Below are 20,670 nucleotides of genomic sequence, written 5' to 3'. Positions count from 1 at the left end.
TCTGGACCAGCCCTAGCCACCCACAGAGGCTCTGACCTCACAGGGGTTGGCAAGTGGAGGAAGGGGAAACTGCAGAAACCCGAGAGCCGTGTGTGTGTGTGTGTGTGTGTGTGTGTGTGTGTGTGTGTGTGACACTTCCTGTATGATAGTGATAAGTCAGGACTCTTATGATCCCCCTAAGTCCCAGACCCACACCCTCAGCTTGTACCTCTGGGAGATGCACTGATGCCTGGAGATGCTAAGGCAATCTTAGGAGTGGCTCTACCTCTCCAAGGTGCAGGATGCTCCTAGAGTCAGTTCATGGAAACACTGCATGAGGCTATGCATACCGGGTTTCTCAGTGCTGCCGCTGCCTGTGGGGGTCCCCACCTGTATATAGGGAAACTGAGTCCAGCCAAGAATACTAAGCAGGTCGGGTCTAGAGAATAGGAACTCGAGACCTGATTTCTGGGTCAGTTAGGCCATAGGCAGAAGTTAGCACAGCCCAAGGATGGGATAACCTGGAGTAACATGGAAAATAGCCCTTCTCTTCTGCTCTGTTCCAAAAATGAGCTAGTAAGAAGGCCCAGAGAGGGATACGAAGTGTCTTAGGCCACACAGCAATCCCAGCCTCTGACCCCATCTATCTCTTTCTGTTCTGTCTCCCTCCCAGCTGGCTTATTCCTTAAAGGGCCAGCTGAGCTATGGTGGGTTGGGGAACCAAGACAAGGTGTGCAGAGGACTCCCTGAGCAGGTTGACCCACATCCTCACCCACAGGCCTCAAGAAGCACAGGGCTAACAGATGTACACAGGATATTCTTGGGACCTGCAGGCATTGCCTGGCCACTTAGAACCTCTCTATGCTGCCCTCCAACTCCCAGACCCACTGTGGGCCAGGATCAGATCAGATCAGGCCCCTTCACAGAGAAGGCACTCAGTGCCTGTCTCCTGGCCATACACGGTCGGTCGCTGAGGCCCTGGCTGAGGCGACTGCACATCAGTCACCTCTGTAAGTTGCCATGTACAGATGCATCTGTTGCCTGTGCACAGCAGTAGCCTAGGCATCAGTATCCTAGGCAATTGCTTGTGCAAACCCATTTTTCAGACAAGAAATATGAGGCTGAAAGTGATCAGCCCAAGACCTGCAGTTCAGAGCATGGGAGAAGGTGACCCTGAGGTAACGTGACTTCCCCAAGTCCATTGTCCATCTCTGCCTCCCACCACCCCCCCTTCAAAGAACTACTTGCTGGAGCACTAAGTGAGGGGCGAAGCCTGACTCTTGGCTGGAATGGCTCTCACTAATGTGGACCTGGCGAGCCACGCTCCTTTGAGTTTCCTGGGTACCAGAAAGAGGTCTCAGGCCCTGCCCTCCTGTCCCAAGCCCTGGCAGCCTGAGGCAGGAGCATATCCCCCACAAATACTGGTCCCCACAAACACTGGGCCATCACCTCCTAGAACAGGGAAACCTTTTGACTCAGCCATCATGAAAAGCTTCTTTAGTACATGTGCAAATTCCACCCTCTGCTGCAGACACTGAGGGACGGACTCTGAGGGACAGGGAATTGCCAAATGCAGGTGATGCTCAGTGTACACTCACTGCATCCCTATTCTCAGGGATGCCCAGGGATCCCGTAGCCAGTGTGCCTGGGCTCCGAAGATGCAGGGCTTTCAGAAGGGGATGTGGTTTCATGGCACCCTCGGTAGCTGTTCCCTTACATCCTTCATCACTGCAGAGGCAGCTGGGGTGCAGAGCAGACTGGCCTAAGCCTCATCCCAAATGCTGCCCGCCATGGTGCCCTTCCTCTTTCCTGCTGTCCCTAGAGAGTCTGGGCCATCTTGGTCTCCTTGCTGACCCTTCAGAGCCTGAGGCTGAGCCCAGACGGCTGAAGTTTAGCACTGAGACCCTTTGAGTGCTTGGAAGGAGACACAGAGCTACAGGTACAGCCCCCGGTGCCCTTCTCCCCTGGACCCTTTGCCCTGACTAGGGCTCAGTAGCACTTACGTCGGGGTTCCCGGGGTCCATCCACAGTGACCTTGATGGCTCGGTGGTAGGTAGCCACTTGGGTAGGGTTGGTGAACACGGTGATTGTGAGCGTGAAACTCTTCCCTGGGGAAATCAAGGCAGGAATTGGTGAAAGGTGCATGCACAGTCCCCCAGCCTCCCTCCTGGGCCCAGCCGCCAGTAGTCCAACACGTGTGATCACAGAGAGAAGGCAGGGAGAGTGTAGTTCAAGCTGTTGGGCTTGTCATTCAAGGCCACAGGAGGTGTGGCCTTAGCTGTCCTCCGACTACACAGGGCCCTTTTGGCTTTCTTCCTTCATTCTATGAGACTATATTTTTGTGATCATCTACTTAGGGACTCATATGATTTTGAGGTAAAGATGGGTGTGTGCTTTTTCCTGAGAGCAATTAGTGATCTTTACAGGGAAAAAAATTGAGAACACAAAACATTATTTAAAAAGAAGAAGTGCCGGGCTTGGTGGTGCATGCCTTTAATCCCAGCACTTGGGAGGCAGAGACAGGCAGATTTCTGAGTTCGAGGCCAGCCTGGTCTACAAAGTGAGTTCAGGATAGCCAGGACTACACAGAGAAACCCTGTCTCGAACCCCACCCCCAAAAAGAAGAAGAAGAAGAAGAAGAAGAAGAAGAAGAAGAAGAAGAAGAAGAAGAAGAAGAAGAAGAAGAAGAAGAAGAAGAAGAAATCCCACCCACAGTTCCACTGACTGAGACGGCCACCATCATTTGGAGTTTCTCTTTCACTCCTCCGGATGGAACAGTTTTTACACAGTTGTTATGGTGATAACATCCATAGCTTTTCATTTTTTAATTTGTTGGGTTTTGAGACAGGATCTCTCAATGTAGCCCTGGCTGTCTTGGAACTCAATGTAAAAACCAGGCTGGCCTTGAACTTGCTGAGATCCACCTGTCTCTGCCTCCCCAATTCTAGCACCTGTCTTGTTTGTTTATTTATTTATTTTTATTTATATTTTATTTATTTATTTACTTTGCCTGCCTGCATGTATGTATGTATGTATGTGCACCATGCATGTGATCTGGCACCCTCAAAGACCAGAACAGGACATCAGATTCCCTGGAACTGTACTTAGTGATTGTTGTGAGCCACCATGTGTGTGTGCTGGGACTCAAACCCAGCTCCCCTGCAAGAGGAGCCAGCACTCTAACCACTGAGGCCCCCGTCTTGTTTTCTTTCCTCATGCCATTACAAGCTCTCCATAATCTTCAATTTTTAATGGCTACTAAGTATTCCCTTGGCAGAAGTCTCAGCTTTGATTGGTCCACCCCCTTATGTCACCGTTAAGTTCTTGCTGTTGTGTGCAGCCCTCACTGTAGAGGGCCGATCTGGGAGCTGTAGACACAACTGTTATTTCCAGAACCCTGTTCTATTTTTAGATAGATGTTTGGCTTCAATGTCTCCATTCAAAATTCCTCAGAGGGGAAAATCTTTTAAAATAATATGGTTTTGGTTGTGTTTTTTTTCTCTTTACCATTTAAAATATGGCCTTCCATGTGTCAAAATCTCTTTCTACATCTCTTCTCTGTAAACTTCCTCCCAGAGAGTTACAAGGGGTATTGAGCGAGGGTGTCACCTCAGAGGCCCGGGATGAGTTTGTGGTGGCCGATCTTGACTCTCTTGGGACACGTACCTCATCAGGAGTGACGTGAGGTCACACGTCACCCAAATGCCCCGGCTTCTGTCTATCACAACGGAAGATCTTCAATTCCTCTTGGTTTTGTTTGCCTTTCTTGTACTAGTGAGACTGAAACTGTCTCTGGCCACTATCCATCGCCAGAATCCAACACACATCGCTATCTCCTCTTCTTGAGGCTTTCCCGTTGGGGCTTTAGGACTTTTGACAACTGTTGCATCTGAAGCTTGTTCGCAGCTATGGGTTGTGGCCCATAGGCTATGTGGCCACCATAGTCTGATTTCTAACTTCACCTCTTTCTCACGATCCATTTTCTCTCTGTCTCTCTGTCTCTGTCTCTGTCTCTCTCTGTCCTCCCCTCCTTCCCCCCTCTTTCTCTCTTTCTCTTTCTTCTACTGTCCATGTTAGAGACCTCCCCAGGCAGGAAGTAGATGAAGGTGTACTTTCAAAGTACTCTACCTTGAAGGCCAAAGGTTTAGGGACGTACGTCAAAGGGCAAGCCTGATTTTTTTCTACCATCTTAGTCATTTTATCACGCTGTACACTGTCTGTGTCCAGGGCTTCATCTCTCTGCCTGTTTCCCCAATGTCTAGGCCAGCGCCGTTACCATTTAAGATGAGCCTGGGTGGGTGGGGTGGGGACAAGATGGGACTCCACAGAGACCCAAGCTCCATTCCCCACGTCCAGCTTTGCCTCTGTGGACTGACTCTCAACCCAAGTTAGTGGCTTGGGAACTCCCCCTGGGCACTCCAAGCCCAGGCATTTGTGTCTCTCTGGAGTGGCCCCCAGAGATGCCCAGGAGGCTACTGGAGACAGGTCATGTTAATGGTGCCCTAAGAAGAGGGCCAGTTTTCACAGTCCTGCTCTCCAAGAGGACACAGGCAATCTTATTGTTCTCTTTGCTCAAGGGAAAATTCTAGCTCCAGAAACAGGAGACGCCTGAGCATGGCTAAGGCAGCCAGGCCAGCCAGCCAGCTGAGCCTCCAAACTCAAGGGCTTCTGGGAGAGTACCGAGCACCCTGGGAAATAGACCCAGCACTGGAAGAAGGTCCCTGAGGTGGCCAGCAGAGCCCAGGACACAAATATTAAGGCATCTATCCTTGGAGGTTTGAGTTAGGAAAGCCAGCCCGGCCGCATCCCCAGGCCCAGGGACCATTTGCTTGATTTCTGGAAAAAGAACTGCAGACAGTCTGGGGAGACACAGGGCAGGTGGCCTCAGATTCCTTTCTACTCCCCTTGGGGACACTCTTCTCTCTGCCTTCTCATTTTGAGGTCATTTCTCTCCTAGACTCCTCCTCCCAACCAATGGGGGCACGAAGGGGAAGTTGGAGTGGCTGTCTGACCTCATTGCTTCTAGGGCCACAATGAAGGGGGTGGGGTGGGGTGGGGTAGGCTGATACCTGGAGCCTTAGCTGCCAGGACTCCAGACTGAGGGCTAGGTCTGTACTGGAGAGTCCTTTTTCAGATGTAGTCCTTTTCAATGAGGACTTCCCCTAGCTACTTTATTTAAAGGTGACATTTTAGAGGCCAGGGGGAGGGGGGTTGACTTCAGTGTTAGAAGGTTTGTCTAGAATGCTTCAGGTCCTGGGTTCCATCTCCAGGGCCAAAACCCTCAAACAGAGTGGAGATTTTCAATTTGGCCTCTGTGGTTGGCCCTTCTTAGTATAGAGCTGGCCAGGGATCTGGGACAGGAAAAAAATCTGCAATAGTATTGTCCCCAACCCCTAACTGGAAGAGCCTCTCTCAAGCCAGAGTGCAAGCCACAAGCCACAGAAGTCTAATGAGCAGTGCCTGTGACCTTGTCACCAACAAGCTACGCAGACATTTACAGATCACATGACAGTCCTTAGAGATTTCTCTGAATAGTCTCAGTGCTCCTCATAAACTCAACGTTATGGTCATCACCAGAACCACTGTTGGAGCTTACTGTGGAATCTGTTACACAGACCACCAGTTCACCATGATCCCCCTCCCCAGTGTCTAAATGTAGCTGTTCCCCTCTCCAGCTCCATGTGCCTCCTGCCCCTGGACCTGTGTAAAAGTTTCTTTGCAAAGTTCACTTCAGAATCTGCCTGCTGGCTCACTTTCTCTCTCTTAGGTGCTAAGTTCACAGGGGCCAGAGTGTCACCCTATCTCCACCCCACCCTACCCCCAGTCCCCAGGATGCTACCCCGTGTATGATAGAGACCGGATTAACTATTTTAAATGCACCAACTTTCCAGATGCAAAGACTGAGGCTCACAGAGGAGCTGGGTAACCACAGCTCCCATAGTATCCAGGCAGGACTCAAGATTCACACACACAACTCATCATCTGCCACCCACCTCCCAACCTGCCCCAGGGAACAGACCACATGCCACTTCTGAGGTCACCAGCAGCTCCTTGCCTTCTCAACCAACCACAGAGCTGGAAAGGGAGTCAGGTTTTGGGCCAAGAGCAAGAGACCTTGAGAAAGATGGGTGGAGTGAGCTGTCCCCAGTTTCCTTGGAGGTGCTCAGTGCGAGCATTTCTCTGATGCAGGGAACTAAGAGGAAGATGCAGGAGGTGGCTGGCTGGGCAAGAGCCTAGCAACCATGCTATGGTGCCAGGCCACAAGGCCATGAGTCGCAATCAAGAAACTATGTGGGCTCTGGTTGCTGGCGGCAGGGGTGGGGGATGGGGATAAGGTTAGGGGAGGAGGGGGAGGGGGCCCGTAGGAAGGCTGTCCTGATCAGGTGTGTGAAACACGTGTACCCTGCAACCCTGACCAATCAGCAGTCTCAAGTGGGTCAGGAAGTATGACTGACAAGCCCCGCCCACAGGGAGCTGTCTGGACTCCTGGGGCCTCCCCTCAGCTCTGTAACCTCCCAGCTTCAGCAAGATGCGTTTATCCCTCGCCTAGTGATGCCATCAGCCCGCACATACAGCTCTCTCCCCCCAAGCCTCTCTCCACACACCTCTGCAGCTTCTCAGCCAGTTAAGGACAAGGTACTCAGTGATTCACTCCTTTGTGCCTAGGCCAGTGGTTACTCTGTCTCCTAGATGACAAGCTGGGGATTCGCCATGGTGAAGAGTCCGGAGAACACCAGCCCTCGGGTGGATGCGTGCTCACTAAAGTTCATGCACAGGTGGACAGGTGCGCGCGCGCATGTGTGTGTGTGTGTGTGTGTGTGTGTAAGCACACACAAGCCCAGCACTGCCTAGGGCCACAAAGAATTAGATTATCCTAGGTGGGAAAAATGGACTTAAAAACAACCAACCAAACAAACACTCAGTTTTACTTAAACGAAAGCAAAATTATGGATTCTTTTTCAGAGGATGGGGGTCTTGTTTTGTTTCCATCTGGGGGAGGGGGACAGATGCAGATGCGGCTCAGTGGTATAGACCGTTTGTCCTGCATGAATCAGAGCCAGGCTTTGATACTTAGCTCTGCGGAAAAAAGCCAAAACAGAACACCTCTCGCCCCCCCCCCCCAAGAAAAAAAACCAAAAACCCTGTTCACTATTCTGTAAAGAATTTCCCCATCTCCAGCAAATCCTGGCACAGGCTGACGCTTGACCACGTTCTCACTTTGAGCCCTGTCATTCTGTGTTGAGGGGGTTCTGTGAAGAGTGCGCTGCCCCACTGCCTGCGTTGAAGAGGCGGGGCCTCACTGGGTCATTTACATATTCAAATCCGCATCCGCAATAAATGGCTTTTCTTTGGCACTACTACGGAAAGACGGAGCTCTAGGGATTGCTGGTAGAAGGTGGCCATGGCCCCTGAAGGAAGCTGTGGTGCAGATTTGGAGACATCAAGGGCAGGGAGGGGTGCAGAGGCTGGCTGGGGGCTTGGCTGGCTCGTACTCCTTTCTGCTCACACCTGCAGTATTGTGAGAGTAACAGGGTTGCTGGTGCATGCCTTTCCTTTTTGAAAAGTGTTCTGGGATTCAGACAGAAATCAGGATTAAAAAAAAAAAGCCAAAATTCTTGGGTTCTTTAGCTGGCCCTAAAGCGGCCCTAGTTCTCAGTGTCAGTCAGAGGCAGGCTCTCAGACAGGAATTTCCCAAGCGTTGGGACAGGCATGGCAGAAGTGTGGCACCATGCACTCTGGACCATGGCACTACCCTCCTCACATCAGCACCCATGCCTCTCCCGCTCAACAGTGCACACCTTCTGGGTTTCCCCCGCCCCCGGCCAAACCACACTGCAATCAGAGACTCAGTGAGTGTTAGTGCTCAAAGAGACCTCAAAGGCTCTCCCAGTGCCAACCATTTATAGCACAAAAGCTCTACCCTGTACCTGGACCTCAGTATCTGGAAACTCACACATTTATACTGGTGTCTTTAATTCACCCCAGGTCTCATTAAAATGTGCGATTATCCCCTCCCCCTCATTTCACAGATAAAGAAATGGAGGCACAAAGAGGCTAAATTAGTTTCCTACCACCATCCAGCAAGTCCCTAGCTGGCTTGGAACTCAGGCCAAGGTCAACCGCCCTAGCTCAGACTGGAAAACCAGGAGCCAAGAGCTCCGCCCAGAGTTCTGTGGGCATAGGCTTCCTTCTCCCTCCCAGGACCAAATGATCCAAAAGCATGCAGTTCGGTGGATACCTTAGAAACATCTCTCTCTTTGAGGGGCCTTGGATCTGGGCGGTACAATTCACTAAGAGATGTCAGTGGGTTAGGTGCGGTAGCACACACCTGCGATCCTAGCACTGAGGCAGAGCCAATACTAAAAATCTGGGGTTAATCTTGGCTACATAACAAGTTCCAGGCCAGCCTATACTATACCTGGTGTGAGACTGCCTCAACATAAATAAAGCAAAAAAACTTCTTAGTAGCAGAGGGGCCACAGTAAGAGAATCATGATCACCCCTTTCTTTCCCTGCTACCTCTCAAGAGAGGGAGCAGTGTGGAGGAAGAAGAGAATCCTGAGTGCCTAATGCCTCCTGGGGTTCACCATCCACCGACTTCCCTAGCTAGCGACATGCTATAATGTGCCCCCGCCCCCGCCCCCATCACCTGGACCCTACACCCGTGGCACTCCACTCAGGGCCAGACCTTCAATTAAGTTGCAAAGGGCTCAGAGATTGGGGATGACAAAGGGGGCTTGGGGACTAATTAGGAGCAGCAACGAAAGCTTAATTCATAAAAGCAAACATTTTCCACCCATCAACCTGCAACCAGTTAAGGGCTACGTTTGAAAGAAATCTGTGCGTGGGGAAGGGAGCCAACAGGAACAGGAAATGTTCGAAAGAATGTAAACTATTTCAGTTTCATAAAAAGTAACAAGTAAACAGTTATTACATGCAAATAACGCCCTGGTTTTAATTAATGCTGAAAAGTCAAAAATATGTTTGACATTTGTATGTATATACTGAACGGCTGCAGCGCACAAAATGGTGCCCAGATGCCCGGTGGGAGCTGGCTGGCAGCTCGCAGGGAACTCCAACCTTGAGAAGGTCTTGTTTATTGGTGTTGAAAAGTACCATTTTGCCCCAGCAATAGCAGCCAGAAGCCGGCTCACTTCCTAACCCTGGAGGGCTCCCAGAGTTTGGGAAGGTGATTGCTCAGCCACTACTCAGCAGGCTAGTCTGATCTCCCTATCCCCAGGGCATGGGAACAGGGAGGGCTCTTCCACCCCAGAGTTACATGATGACGGGTTTCGGGTCCCAGCAACCTCCCACTCAACAGCCCCTGGCGGCAGCCACTGTGGCGTCTGGTCCTGCTTTCTTGCTACTACCGGGGTGGATCAGGCTGGCACATCAGCCAGCGTGAGCCTGGCCAGAGGCTGAGATGGCGCAGCCTTCAAACTTTTCATTCCAACATCCCATCACCCCACTCAGAATCCTCTATTTGAAAGTACCTGAAGAAGCCTCCAGCTCTGGGGAGACCATGCGCCTGGGAGACCACAGAGGACTTGTACCCCCGGGGAGAGAGGCTGGGATGCCTCGGCCCCAACTGAAAGACATCTATCTATACCCTGCTTGAGCTGTGCGTACAGGAACCTCCCTCAGCATCTTTTCTGAGATCACAGATGCTAGCGGGAGGGGGGGGTGGTGGCGGGGGGGGGGGGGGAGAAGGGCAGCACCGGAGACTTCAGAAGTTGCTAAACCCTGCGAGAACCTGCGAGAAAACTCTCCTTTACTCGAAAGAGATCACAGACATATCCACATAAAAGGGTGGCACTGCCTACCGGGCCTTGCTGAGACGAACTAGCTTTCCTCAATTCTCATCCCCACCTTTGCCATCCCAGAGTTCCCCCTGCTCACCTCGCCCACTGCGGCCCACGAATCGAAGGTCGTTGAACCTGGCCACTTGGTTCTTCATGACAGCGGAAGCGTTGCGCAGCTCGGCGGAGTAGTTCTCATCATTGCCGGCCATCACGGTCACCACCGTTCCATCCGGCACATCCCCCAGGGCCACCACCTGAGGAAACGGGCAGGAGAGAGGATGGCTTAGAAAAGCCAAAAGGAAGGGCTCACGCAGCTGCCCGCCCAGGTCCCAGGCTCTCTGAGGAGTTCTGAGTCAGGGTGAAAGAGGCTTAACCGCGTGTAGATCCGTTCCCAATACAACCAAAGCCTAGTGATGAGCTCCTAGCCTCCAGACTCAAATCCTGGGTCTAGTGGTTGATGGGAGCTCCAAGAAAGCATCCATTTTTATTACATTAAGTCTAGGCTAGAGCTATCAATCAACAAGGTCACAGGTAAGGGTGGGGCGGCAAAGGAGACGACACTGTTCTCGGCCAAAGAATCAGCAACCTTAATAACCGGGCTACTCCTTGCAGTCAATTAAGGCACTGGCCCTTAGGGGTACGGAATTTGGCCCTGCAGTGTGACCAAGGCCCAGTTAAATGGCCTCAACAGAGCCTGGATTCGTTATGCAGAGAAAATGCAAAATGCAAAACAAACTGCGTTTTTGCAAGTTGATCCAGAAAACCCCGGGGTAAGAGGACAGGGTGGTTTCGATCACTGAGCATGTACCTGCTGGGAACTGTTGGATGGGTGGGTGGAGATGCCCCTTAAATGTCATCTCTTCCCCCACTCCTTCCCACCCAAGGCGCATCAAGAGGCAGATGCCTTTTGAACCAGACTTTAAACAGAGTCACAGCCATTTAAACGTGGCTGCCGTGTGCAGGGACTGGGGATCCAGATGGTAAAGATTTCAAGGAGAAAATGTTTGGGGTCTGATTAAAAAGGCCAGATTTCCTGTCAACATCCTGTCTTCTTTTAATTTCAAAGATTCCTTTTAAGCTCCAAGTGACAGTAAAACCTCCGATCTGACGATTACAGTCACACGGCCCTCATCCCCTCCTCCCCCTTCTCCCCTCCTCCCTCTCCTCCCCGGGAGATTTCCCCCAATGGTATTTTAAGATGTCACCCGGGAGACCTCAAAGAGTCACCAGCCTTCCCCCCACCCCTTTCCAATTTGAAGTCTTAATGGGAGCAAGGAGGGCCTCAGCTGCCAGCAGCCGCGTTTCCAGCCACCTCGGGCATCACTACCTCCCAGCCGCTGGCCCTTCCTACTCTGTCCTTTCTCACGGCAGCTGTGAGAGGTTTAGGGGAAAACCAAGGCGTTTTCGTTTCATCTGGCTGCCCCCCTTACAAGAGAGAGAGAGAGAGAGAGAGAGAGAGAGAGAGAGAGAGAGAGAGAGAGAGAGAGAGAGAGAAACGAAACAGTTGCCTATCCCTGGTATCGTTGAAAAATAAATTCTCTGAACGACTCTGGGGCTACCAGGATGGAGGCATTCCCCAAGTCTCTGCCTATCTTTCGGGATGCAGACTTATGCCGGAGGCAGCCCTTTAGAACCGGCCTACGGTCGCCCTGTGCAACACTTCAGCCGCTGAGGTTGAGAGTGTGGGAAGGAAGTGTTTCTGCTGCAGAGCAGGAGGCGCGGTGCTAGGCCAGGCCCTCCTCGCCCTCTGTGCCCCACACCTCCCGGGTCCTCGCCCAGCTCCGGCGGTCCTCATCCCAGTTACCGGTTAGACTGTGCCAAAGAATCTGGGAGCCCCAGTCCTCCGGTTTCCATGCCACTATACTCTGCAGGGCCCCGTGAAGGCCAGGTGGAACGGGGTATGGCTCCTCCAGGCTGTCTGTGCCACCGAGAAGGAGCGCCCCAAGTGTCCGTGTCCTCCGGCAGAGAGGCCGCGGTGTACCGTTCCCAACGGGAGGTCTGGGGTTCTGACTCTTGGAATAGGAACGGCAGAAGAACTCCCCACGCCCAGTTCTCCTGGACGTCCTCCTGGTACCTTCCCTGACTGATGTAACCATATTTCTCTCTGGACCCGGGCTCGGGCAGCGGGGACACCCAGGTTCCTCTCATGTTCTGTCGGGCCTGGGCTCCTGCAGCGTGGGTGACCAGGCACCCCTATGTCCTGCTAGCCGGGTGACCCCCTTTTCTTCCACCACGGTACCTCCCATGTTCTCTGGGGTCTGGGCTCTTATTGCGGATCGCCTGGAGTCCAGCGGGGGTCCTTCCGGGAGTGGCATCCTGCAGTAGGGGCGCCCGGGTACCCCGGTGTCTTGCCAGCTGGGTGACATCCCCTTTCATGTCCTACTTCTAGGTGCTCCCCAAGTCCTCCCCGGTATGGGCTCCTGCAAATGGGGGCGCCCAGGTTCCCCGGTGTCCTCCCGGCTCGGGCCCCTGCACTCACCTTGAAGGCGACCGGCAGCGTCTTGTTGCAGCGCCAGTGCGAGGGCAGCACGGAGCAGAGGAAGTTGGGGCTGTCGGTGCGCACGAGCTCTCCCGCGTGGTCGGCCAGCACGTCCACCATCGAGCGCACTTCGGGCCGGGTGCGGCCGCCGGGGCCCGCGGTTGCCTGCGCGCTTAGCGCGCCGCTGTTCTCGCCCATCTTGCCGCCGCCGCCGCCGCCGCAGGGGAAGGCCGTGGAGGGGGGAGTGAAGCGGCGGCTGGTGCTCGGGTCTACGGGAATACGCATGCCGCGGCCGTCAGGGCGCGGGCGGCCGCAGCCGCGGGAAGCGGGAGGCGGGAAGGCGGCGGCTCGGGGCCCGGCCAGCGTGGGGGGTGGGGGGAGGGGCGGCGCCGGGGGAGGGGGTGCGCCCCGACGGTCGGCCGCGCGCCCGCTAGTCCCGCATCCGGCGCGCGCGGCCGCCCCACGGACTCGGCGGCCGCGGCCCCAGCCCGGATCCTAGAGAATCAAGTGGCGGCGACGCGGCCGCCCGCGCGGGGTTAGTACCCCGGGCCTCGGGGCGGGGCCGTGCGAGCGACGCGGGGCGCAGCCAATCGCAGCCCCCAGGCTCGGGGTTCGCCGTGGAGGACCCGGTGGCTCGGGCCCGCGCGAGCCAAGCAGGGGCCAGGCTCCGCCCCAGAGGGTCTAGACACCCGCGTCCCGGTAGCCGCGCGGGGAGCCGCGGTCCCCGGAGTCAGGAGCGGCCGCTGCGACCTGGGCAGACATCGGGTTTCCAGCCTCCTGGCTGCGGCTCGCTTCCCCTCCCTCGAGTCGCAGCCTGGCTGCTTCAGCTCTGGCCACCGCAGCCCGGAACCTGCACCCTCAGCTGGTTGCCGCGGTGACACCCAAGACGGTTTTCTCATTCCCTCCACTCCACAAACGATTTTGACCCTAGAGCTTCCACCCCACGAGGGAGTCCACAGCTCCGCGCGGCCTTGGCTCTCGTCTCTGTGGCTTCTGTGTCAACCTTCGAGGCAGACAGAATAGGGGTTGCCACAGGGACCAACAGTGGGGTGGGGACAACCACACGGCTCCTGTCCACTCAAAACTAATTTCAGGATCGCGCAGGCCTCGTGGAGTTGTCCTCTGTCTTGGCAGCTCATGGGTCTTTGAAAACTACAATGGGGCCTACAACAGTGTGCTTTTTTGGAACATTCCATGCTACACCATACGCATGCAACCACCGTCCGTCTAGTGGAAGTGGATGAGGGTCTGTGGCAGAAAGAAGTCTTAACGCTCAGACTGCTTTCTCCCCACGGATGGAAAGGGGTCCTCCTAGGGCCGGGCCATAGTCTTCTTGGCCCTAAAGCGCTGAGCCTACAGAGCTGTCAGGTGCCCTGTGGGAAATCGGCCCTGGGGTCTCTGTGTTCCTCATGCTCCGTGGCCCAGCAACTCCTGGACTTCACTAACAACAACTCTTTCCCGTCCCGTCTCCTAAGCCTGGCATGGGGGCACAGACACACAACTAGAGAGTCCACGGTCACCGGTCACCGAGGGCTGTGCTCTCCCCAACCCCGTGCACTCCTTGGACGGCAGCAACGAACGAATGCATGTGTTTCTCTCACTGCTTTGGAAATTCGACTGCATTTTCGTTGCCAGCGACAGTGAATCTGTCTGCAACTACCAATACAAGCCCCAGAAGCGACACGATTTAGGATCCGATGGCGACAGAGGCATCAAGACCTCATCCTGGCTCTGACCTCAGCTTAGAACACTCCATTTTGTCAAAAAACGAAATCAGGCGCTGTGTGTACAACAGCGGGGTACTAGGTATGTCCTGAGTCTAACGAGTGCCAGGAGAATTGTATTCTGCCCCTCTCTGGGCCTTATGCCAGCGCCTCAAGCCACCAGGGAAGCAAGGACAGTGAAGGTCCCTTACTGGAACTTTTTGAGAACCTATGATTCGGAGTTGACCATCACTAGGCCTTGGGCCGCCATGGAAACAGCCTCTGGACCAGAGGGGATCTAGGAAGCCTGGCCCTGAGCATGGGCCCTCAGGGGGCTCCCCTGGAAAGGGAGCACCGCTAGTCACCAGGTAGGACCCAGACCGAGTCGTCTATTCTGCCCTCGAGCGATTGTGGGCCGTGACTGGCAGCCTCTGCGATGCGATGCATAAATTCGATTTCTTGAGTGATTCCAGTTTGCATCTGCCCCATACTAGTCCCTCCGCCTGATTTCTCTTTCTGATCTTACAACAAATTAATAACCGGGTCTCCGGAAAGTGGGGCTACAGGAATGACCCAACATCTGACCCTGGGCCCGGACTCAGCTATAACCCTCGGAAGACGCGGGCACCAGATCCAAGGGTTGGGGAAGTGCTGGCCTTCAGTACGCAGCCTGAGGTCGCAGGTGAAGGGTCGCCCGGGCTGAAGCAGTGTCGTGAACCGCCCACTAGTTGGCGCTGGCGCCTTGCTGGCTGCTCAGTTGCCCCCACCAGACTCAGAGCACAGACTTGCGCCTGCAGCAGGGGCAGCACGGGCAGCACGGGTTTTCCAAGCCACGGAGCGTTGGGGAAGAGCTACTTTCTGGAGAGTGCGCGCCTGATTTCTCTTTATACCAGTGGTCACATATCAGGTAAATGGATAGTGTGGTGTTAGGCCGAGGGTTGCCTGCCCGGGTTCTCACAAAGAGATACGGTTCTTTGGAGTCCCAGATACCGAAGGGCCTGCAACCAGCAGAAGTCTCCCTTCAACAGAAAGGCGCCGCCCTGTTTCCCTACTTCTGTTCCTGAGCTCCGTTCTGAGGATAGGATAGAAGGCTCAGACTTTCATCCTTATACCTGTCTAGAACCAGACCAGTTTCCTTCTTTCTTCTCTGGACCGACAAACCTAGAACTATTTATGTATGGTCAAATTTTCAGACCAGGAGAGCTGCCACCAAACAGGACTCATCGCTCCCTCTCCCTTCCCCACCGTGCGTACATATGTTCCGTCTTTCTTTCTGTCCCACAGTCGGGCAACAGTCTGCCTTCTCTCAAATGCTCTCTTCTAAGAGCACCTCACTGTGTCCCCAACAGGGGACAGGAAGCAGAGATCAAAGCTCCTCTCTCACGTGTATGTCCATTGTAGGGTAAATTGGACCAGCCTGGGCCATCTACAGCAGGCTCTTATCCTGAGAGGACACCCCCGCCCTCCAAGCCACTAAGGCTTCTTGGCTGTGCAATGTTGCCTCTGTCTTTGAGGAAATGGACTGAGTGGGTCTCATTCCTTGGAAGTCAGGAGACAGGGAAGGGTAGGTTTCAGCACACTTGTTTCTGGCTCATCTCTGGTTAGTTCTTAAGTCTGCTTCCTCCATCCCTCTGGTCCAGGGACCCTGTGTCGAATATTCCTGAGCCTTCCTCTCAACTGTACAGGGGAGAACAGCTGAATCTGGGATCACGTGTGAAGTGCTTGGCACAGGACTGCTCCAGAAAGACGCTCTATCACGCCAACTGTCTTTGCCAAGTGTCACACCCTCACCTGTGAAACACTCATCTGGTGGTAGCTTTCACAGCGCTTTCTAGAACTCAGAACCTAGGACAGAGCTGTGGCCACCTTGCTCCTCCTTTCTCCTAGGCTGGCCTGAGGGCTACCTGCTGCCTACAGACTATCGGGTGCTTGCCTTTACATAGAGCTAGCACTGAAGGCAACTTTTGAGGGCCTTCTTGCTGTCAAGGCTCCAGACCTTCACTACTGCCCTCCCACAAGCAGCCCTGACCTAAGTAGAAAGTGACCATCACCATGGACACCACAGTCCTTTTCCTCTCCCCCAGAGGTGTCGGTTCCTTCTAGAAATGGAGTGTCTCCATTCTGGTCCCGGCACCCAGTGTGGATCCTGCCTACAGCTTAGTCTCTGGAACTCTCAGGGGACTTTCCTATGTTGAGGGACTTCTTTCTAACATTCTTTCTTGGGGAGGGGGAACTAGGGGTTCCTGCTGGCAGGAGAGGGGCAGTGAGCACTCCCTCCCCAAGGCTGAGAGAAAGTGAAAGCCATAAAATGCTGTTAGTAAACACAACTCTGTATCCTGTTTTCAGACGTGTGTAGTTACTTACACGGTATAAAATATTGAAATACAAAAGATGTCATGTACCCCGACTGAGCACACCTGCTGAACCCGTCAGAACCAGCGGTTGGTCAGAGTACTGTAACTAAATTGAGAAGCAATCTCTTGAGAGAGGTGGAGGCCCCATTTCAGAGGTTTCAACTCTGGGGTCATCTCTCCCGGGTGACTTGAGGGAAGGTTACTGAATGGGTGGGTGTGTTTTCCAATTGCAGAATTGAGAACCGGATTTAGAGGGAGGGAGGGGAAGGAGGGAGAGCTGGGACACCTTTCCCAGCTCTGTCCCAGCTGGGGAAGGGGGAGGGGGACTGGCCCTGAAATGGGTTGGGCTAGAAGACCAGTCCCAGCCTTGGCTGAGGCTTGACTAGAAACCAGACAGTCTGCTGGCCTTAGAGATATGACTGAGTCCCCTATAACTCCACTCAGCCCATTCGGTGTAGTGGGATGGGGCATCTGCAGACCCTTCAAACCCCGGGGGACAGAAAGTTCCCCCAGAAAGGCCTAGGAAGGGGGGAGTGCAACGCTGCTAAGCTCACGTCAGTGCTGGACTTTAGGGTCCTAAGCAAGGGCCAGGAAGGACCAAAGTTGTTTCCCTATGGTCTCAGGCTCCCATCTGAGCAAGGAGCTTCCTAAGTCATCCTGAGTCCCATCTGGCTCTCTAGTCTGTGATCAAAACCTACAAGCCATTCCTGCACTCTCAGGATCCAGTCACCTTTTAGGGGATGGGAATCCCCACTCCCTCATGTGTGCCCTATCTGGATGCAGTTTGGCTCTGAGGAGGCAATCTTGAGAGAACTCATTGGGTCTTGGGGGGTGGAAAGGAAGCCCGCTATCACTGTCACCTCTGTATCTGGAGGGAGTTGGTCCAGCCTGGCAGGTGATGACCCCCATGGCTGCTGTACAGGGTGGGTGGGTGTGCGCAGGGCAGGCGTTGAGAGCCCTGGTTCTTGAACCACCTGCTGTGTGCGCCTGCTCAGCCTCCCTGTGTGTGCATCAGAGGGGCAGAGATTTTATTCTCTGGGTTCTCAGGATGCCCCGGGGTTCCCTGAAGAATGAGCTTCTCCTGTAGGGACTCGGCACCTCAACAGCACTCACCAGCCTCCCTCTTTGCTGTCTGTACCACAGCAGCGACTCCCACTGTGCACCCGGAGCCCAAGAAGGCCTCTGACAGAAATCTGTCCTTTGTCTCAGCTCACACCTATCAAGATGCCCACAGCAAGGGATGCAGTGGTCAGGGACAGGAAGGGAGCCTCTGCCTGGCAGTCACCTCTGTCACATTCTATACCCCATGCTCACTTATGCCACCTTAAAGCATTTTTTTTCTGGGGCCATCATGTCCGTTATACAAGAGAAAAACAGAAGCCCAGAGAGGTTAAGAAACTTGCACAAGGTTGCACAGCCGGGAAACCACAGAACTGGGATTCCCTCCAGGGAGCCTGACCCTAGAGCCCACGTTCCTGGCCACTCTGCTGTCTCAAGGAGCAGAATCAGATTAGAGAAGTAACAGCCATGGGGCAGCATTAGATTCCTCGCAGAAGAGTCCTGGGTTGGCTTCAGTATTCTAGTGTCACTCATGAAGGCTCTAAGACACCAAGTCCAAGACCCCGACATTGTCAAATAGCGGATCCAAGGCCTAAGGAGGGAAGGGTCTGTTGAGATCGGAACCTAGGCCAGGTTACTCTCTGGGCATCTCCTGCTGCCACCTCCTGCTGGCTGGGTCCCCATCTTCTGTCTGTCCCGTGCTGTAGGCTGTAGGCCCCCTTGTCCCCAAAGCCCACCCAGCAGTGCCTGGGCCACAGGGTCCTATTAGGGATTTTCCACCCCTCCAAAAAGGTCTTAATGCCTGTCAGTCCTTGTGAAACTTTAATTAATCTCAGAGGCCGACGACTTGAAGGAGAGCTGCCTTGGCCTCACAAGGCTGAAGATGACGGCTCCGTTTATGTGGTGCGGAGGAACGCTGCAGACATTCCTGCCAGCAATAAAAACCACATGGCTTTTCCAGCGTCGCCCTTGGAAAAGAGAGAAAAAAAAATGCAGCCCTCTGCGGAAAGAAAGCAGCTGTGTACTGTACGCATGGCGTGAGATAAAAACAGGCGTTCCGAGGTGGAGAACAGTTGGGCTTTTATGTCTCCTCCATGACCACCGTCAGTGGCAGGGCCCAGCGGTCACCCTCTTAGCCACAGGCAGCTCAGAGAACAGGGTTGGCCCCAGTGGAAGGCCTTTAGCTGCTAAGGAAAAGAGCCTCAGCCCTTCCACCTGGGCTGGGTCTAAGCTCCCTGGCTGTCTCTGAGGTCGTGCCAGCACCCTAGGGTGTGACCTGCACCGTGTCACAGGGCCCTTACTCCTCAGAAGGGCACGCACTGTGCTCAATGCACGCTCTGCCGCAGCAGCTTTGAAAGGTTTCGTTCCTTGGTGAACAAGGATATGTGTTTTATTTTTCATGGGCTCCCCCAAATCATATGGATACATTCCTGGCCACAGAGCTCCCACAGGCCAGGAACCTACCCCATGCCATGGCTTGGCTCGTAAGGTGAAAGGAGCAGAGGCTCACAGGCATGACAGGTCAAAGAAGTCAACATTTGTACTCAGTTCTCCCAGACTCAAAAATGAGGAGTGTGTGTGTGTGTGTGTGTGTGTGTGTGTGTGTGTAAGAGCATTCGAGTGTGCCTGTGCCTATGCGTGTGTTTGTGTATATTTCTTTGTGTGCAGGCACATATGTATGTACATGTGGATGCCAGAGGTTGATACCAGGACTCTTCCTTGTTTACTCTCTACCTTATTCACCGAGGTAAGGTCTTGCAACTGAAGCCAGAGTTCACCATACAGCTTATCTGGCTAGCTAGTGGGCTTCGAGGACAACCCCCCTGTCTCCGACTGTGGACTGTCACTCTCGCCTGGCACCCCCAACCACTGCGCATTTTGCAGTGTTCCTTATTTGCGGGGCCAGGTGACCATGTGCACTGTCAAGCTTTTTCCTTATTACCAAATAACAGAAAGTACAAGATAAGTGCTTCGAAGAGCCTGGTTAGAACTCTGGAGGACCTGGCCCATGTCCACAGGGCTGGACCATGGGGTAGTTCTATAACCGTGCCATTTATAAACCTCGGAGGGGGTCACTGGCCTGAGCCTGGGATGTGTGACAGAGTCAAAGGTCTTTTCCTTCTCTGGGTCTTGGGCTCTCTTTCAGGGACACAGTGGCTTGGCACCTGCCTCATCCCTAAGAGACCTAGAATTTATCCACCTACAGTAGATCTGTTCATCTTCCATCCAATGGCTAGAGAAACTGAGAGCTAGGAAGGACTATTGAATTACCCAGGTCACTCAGGGGGCTGGCAAGACCCTGGCCCTGGCTCTGGGCACTGACTGACTTGAAGCCGCTTTCATCCCATGTCCATAGCCACACTGGCCTGTCAGGAACCTCTAGTGCCAAGTGTGGAAGTCACAGCCACACTTCCTGACCGGGTGTTAACGATCCCCACTCTGGCCCGTATGGTTCCAATTCCCCACAGACTTCCTCCAAACGGTGGCCTTAGGTATTGAGGTAAAGACTTTGGGTTTACATCATGGGAGCCATATGCATCTGGCTGCCTGGAAGGGAGTGGGCCCTTCTTCTGCTATCCTGGAGATCACAGGCACAAGTGTCATCATGCAACGGTGACGCAGGCCCCCACAGCTCTGCAGTACCTTGACCTCAGAGTCATGCATGATCGAGAGAGAGGAGAGTAAGCGACCCCGGCTCGGGCGTGGATGGAGACATTCTCCTTTCCCATCATGTGCTCCCAGGACAAGGGCACCGTTCCAGGGCAGTGCTGCATCTCGGTAATGGGAGAATGGATTGGATTTGTTTCACAGGTGGAGTGGGAAGAGACCCTAGCCGTGCACCCGAGCTTTCCCCCGCCCTACAGTGACCCAGGGTAGAGAGCAGCCCACCTGCCTGGATCAGAGGAAGATGGCTCATTGGTAACAGGACCCTCCAGGCCTGGAAGGCAGAGCACTAGCCTAGGCTGGGCCCTGGGCTCCTGCTTGATTGACAGGTTGTTGGTGCCCCTCCCCCAGCTTTGTCTCTCTCACCTGAAAGTGGGGAACATTCCTGTGCTCAAAATGGGGTGTGAGGTTCTGGCGCACAGGGGCTTCAGAGACCACAGCTCCCGATAGCTATTCCTATCTTGGAGGAAGGGAATCACTGAACCCATTGGCTAAGGCCCTATGACACCCCCAGGGACCTTGGCGTGGGGAGGACAATTGGAGCCACGTCACATGACAAGCTGTTAAGGCAACTGGGGGCTTTGTTCTGGAGAAGGGGCCACCCCGGGTAAGAAGTCCTCCTTCGATGA

At 54.0% G+C, this 20,670-nt stretch overlaps 1 protein-coding gene across 3 annotated transcripts in view; it reads right to left on the bottom strand.

Annotated features, from left to right (window-relative positions):
• Positions 1-20,670, bottom strand: part of Runx3 (runt related transcription factor 3) — a 57,346-nt gene that overhangs the window by 12,673 nt on the left and 24,003 nt on the right. Inside the window, exons 2-4 of one of the 3 annotated variants that reach the window (NM_019732.2) lie at positions 12,262-12,530; positions 9,880-10,036; positions 1,983-2,087 (exon numbers count right to left, since the gene is read on the bottom strand). In NM_019732.2, coding sequence (NP_062706.2) covers positions 1,983-2,087; positions 9,880-10,036; positions 12,262-12,530 — 531 coding nt within the window. Of the gene's footprint in view, positions 1-1,982; positions 2,088-9,879; positions 10,037-11,586; positions 11,843-12,261; positions 12,774-20,670 lie in introns of those variants that run through there. The other 2 variants (NM_001369050.1, XM_006538506.4) reach the window with 2 other exon arrangements.

The sequence above is a fragment of the Mus musculus genome, chromosome 4 (assembly GCF_000001635.26).
Source record: "Mus musculus strain C57BL/6J chromosome 4, GRCm38.p6 C57BL/6J".
In the NCBI taxonomy this organism is placed as follows: domain Eukaryota; kingdom Metazoa; phylum Chordata; class Mammalia; order Rodentia; family Muridae; genus Mus; species Mus musculus.
The sequence above is the reverse complement of the archived record's forward strand: the minus strand, read 5'-3'. Positions and strand labels throughout refer to the sequence as shown.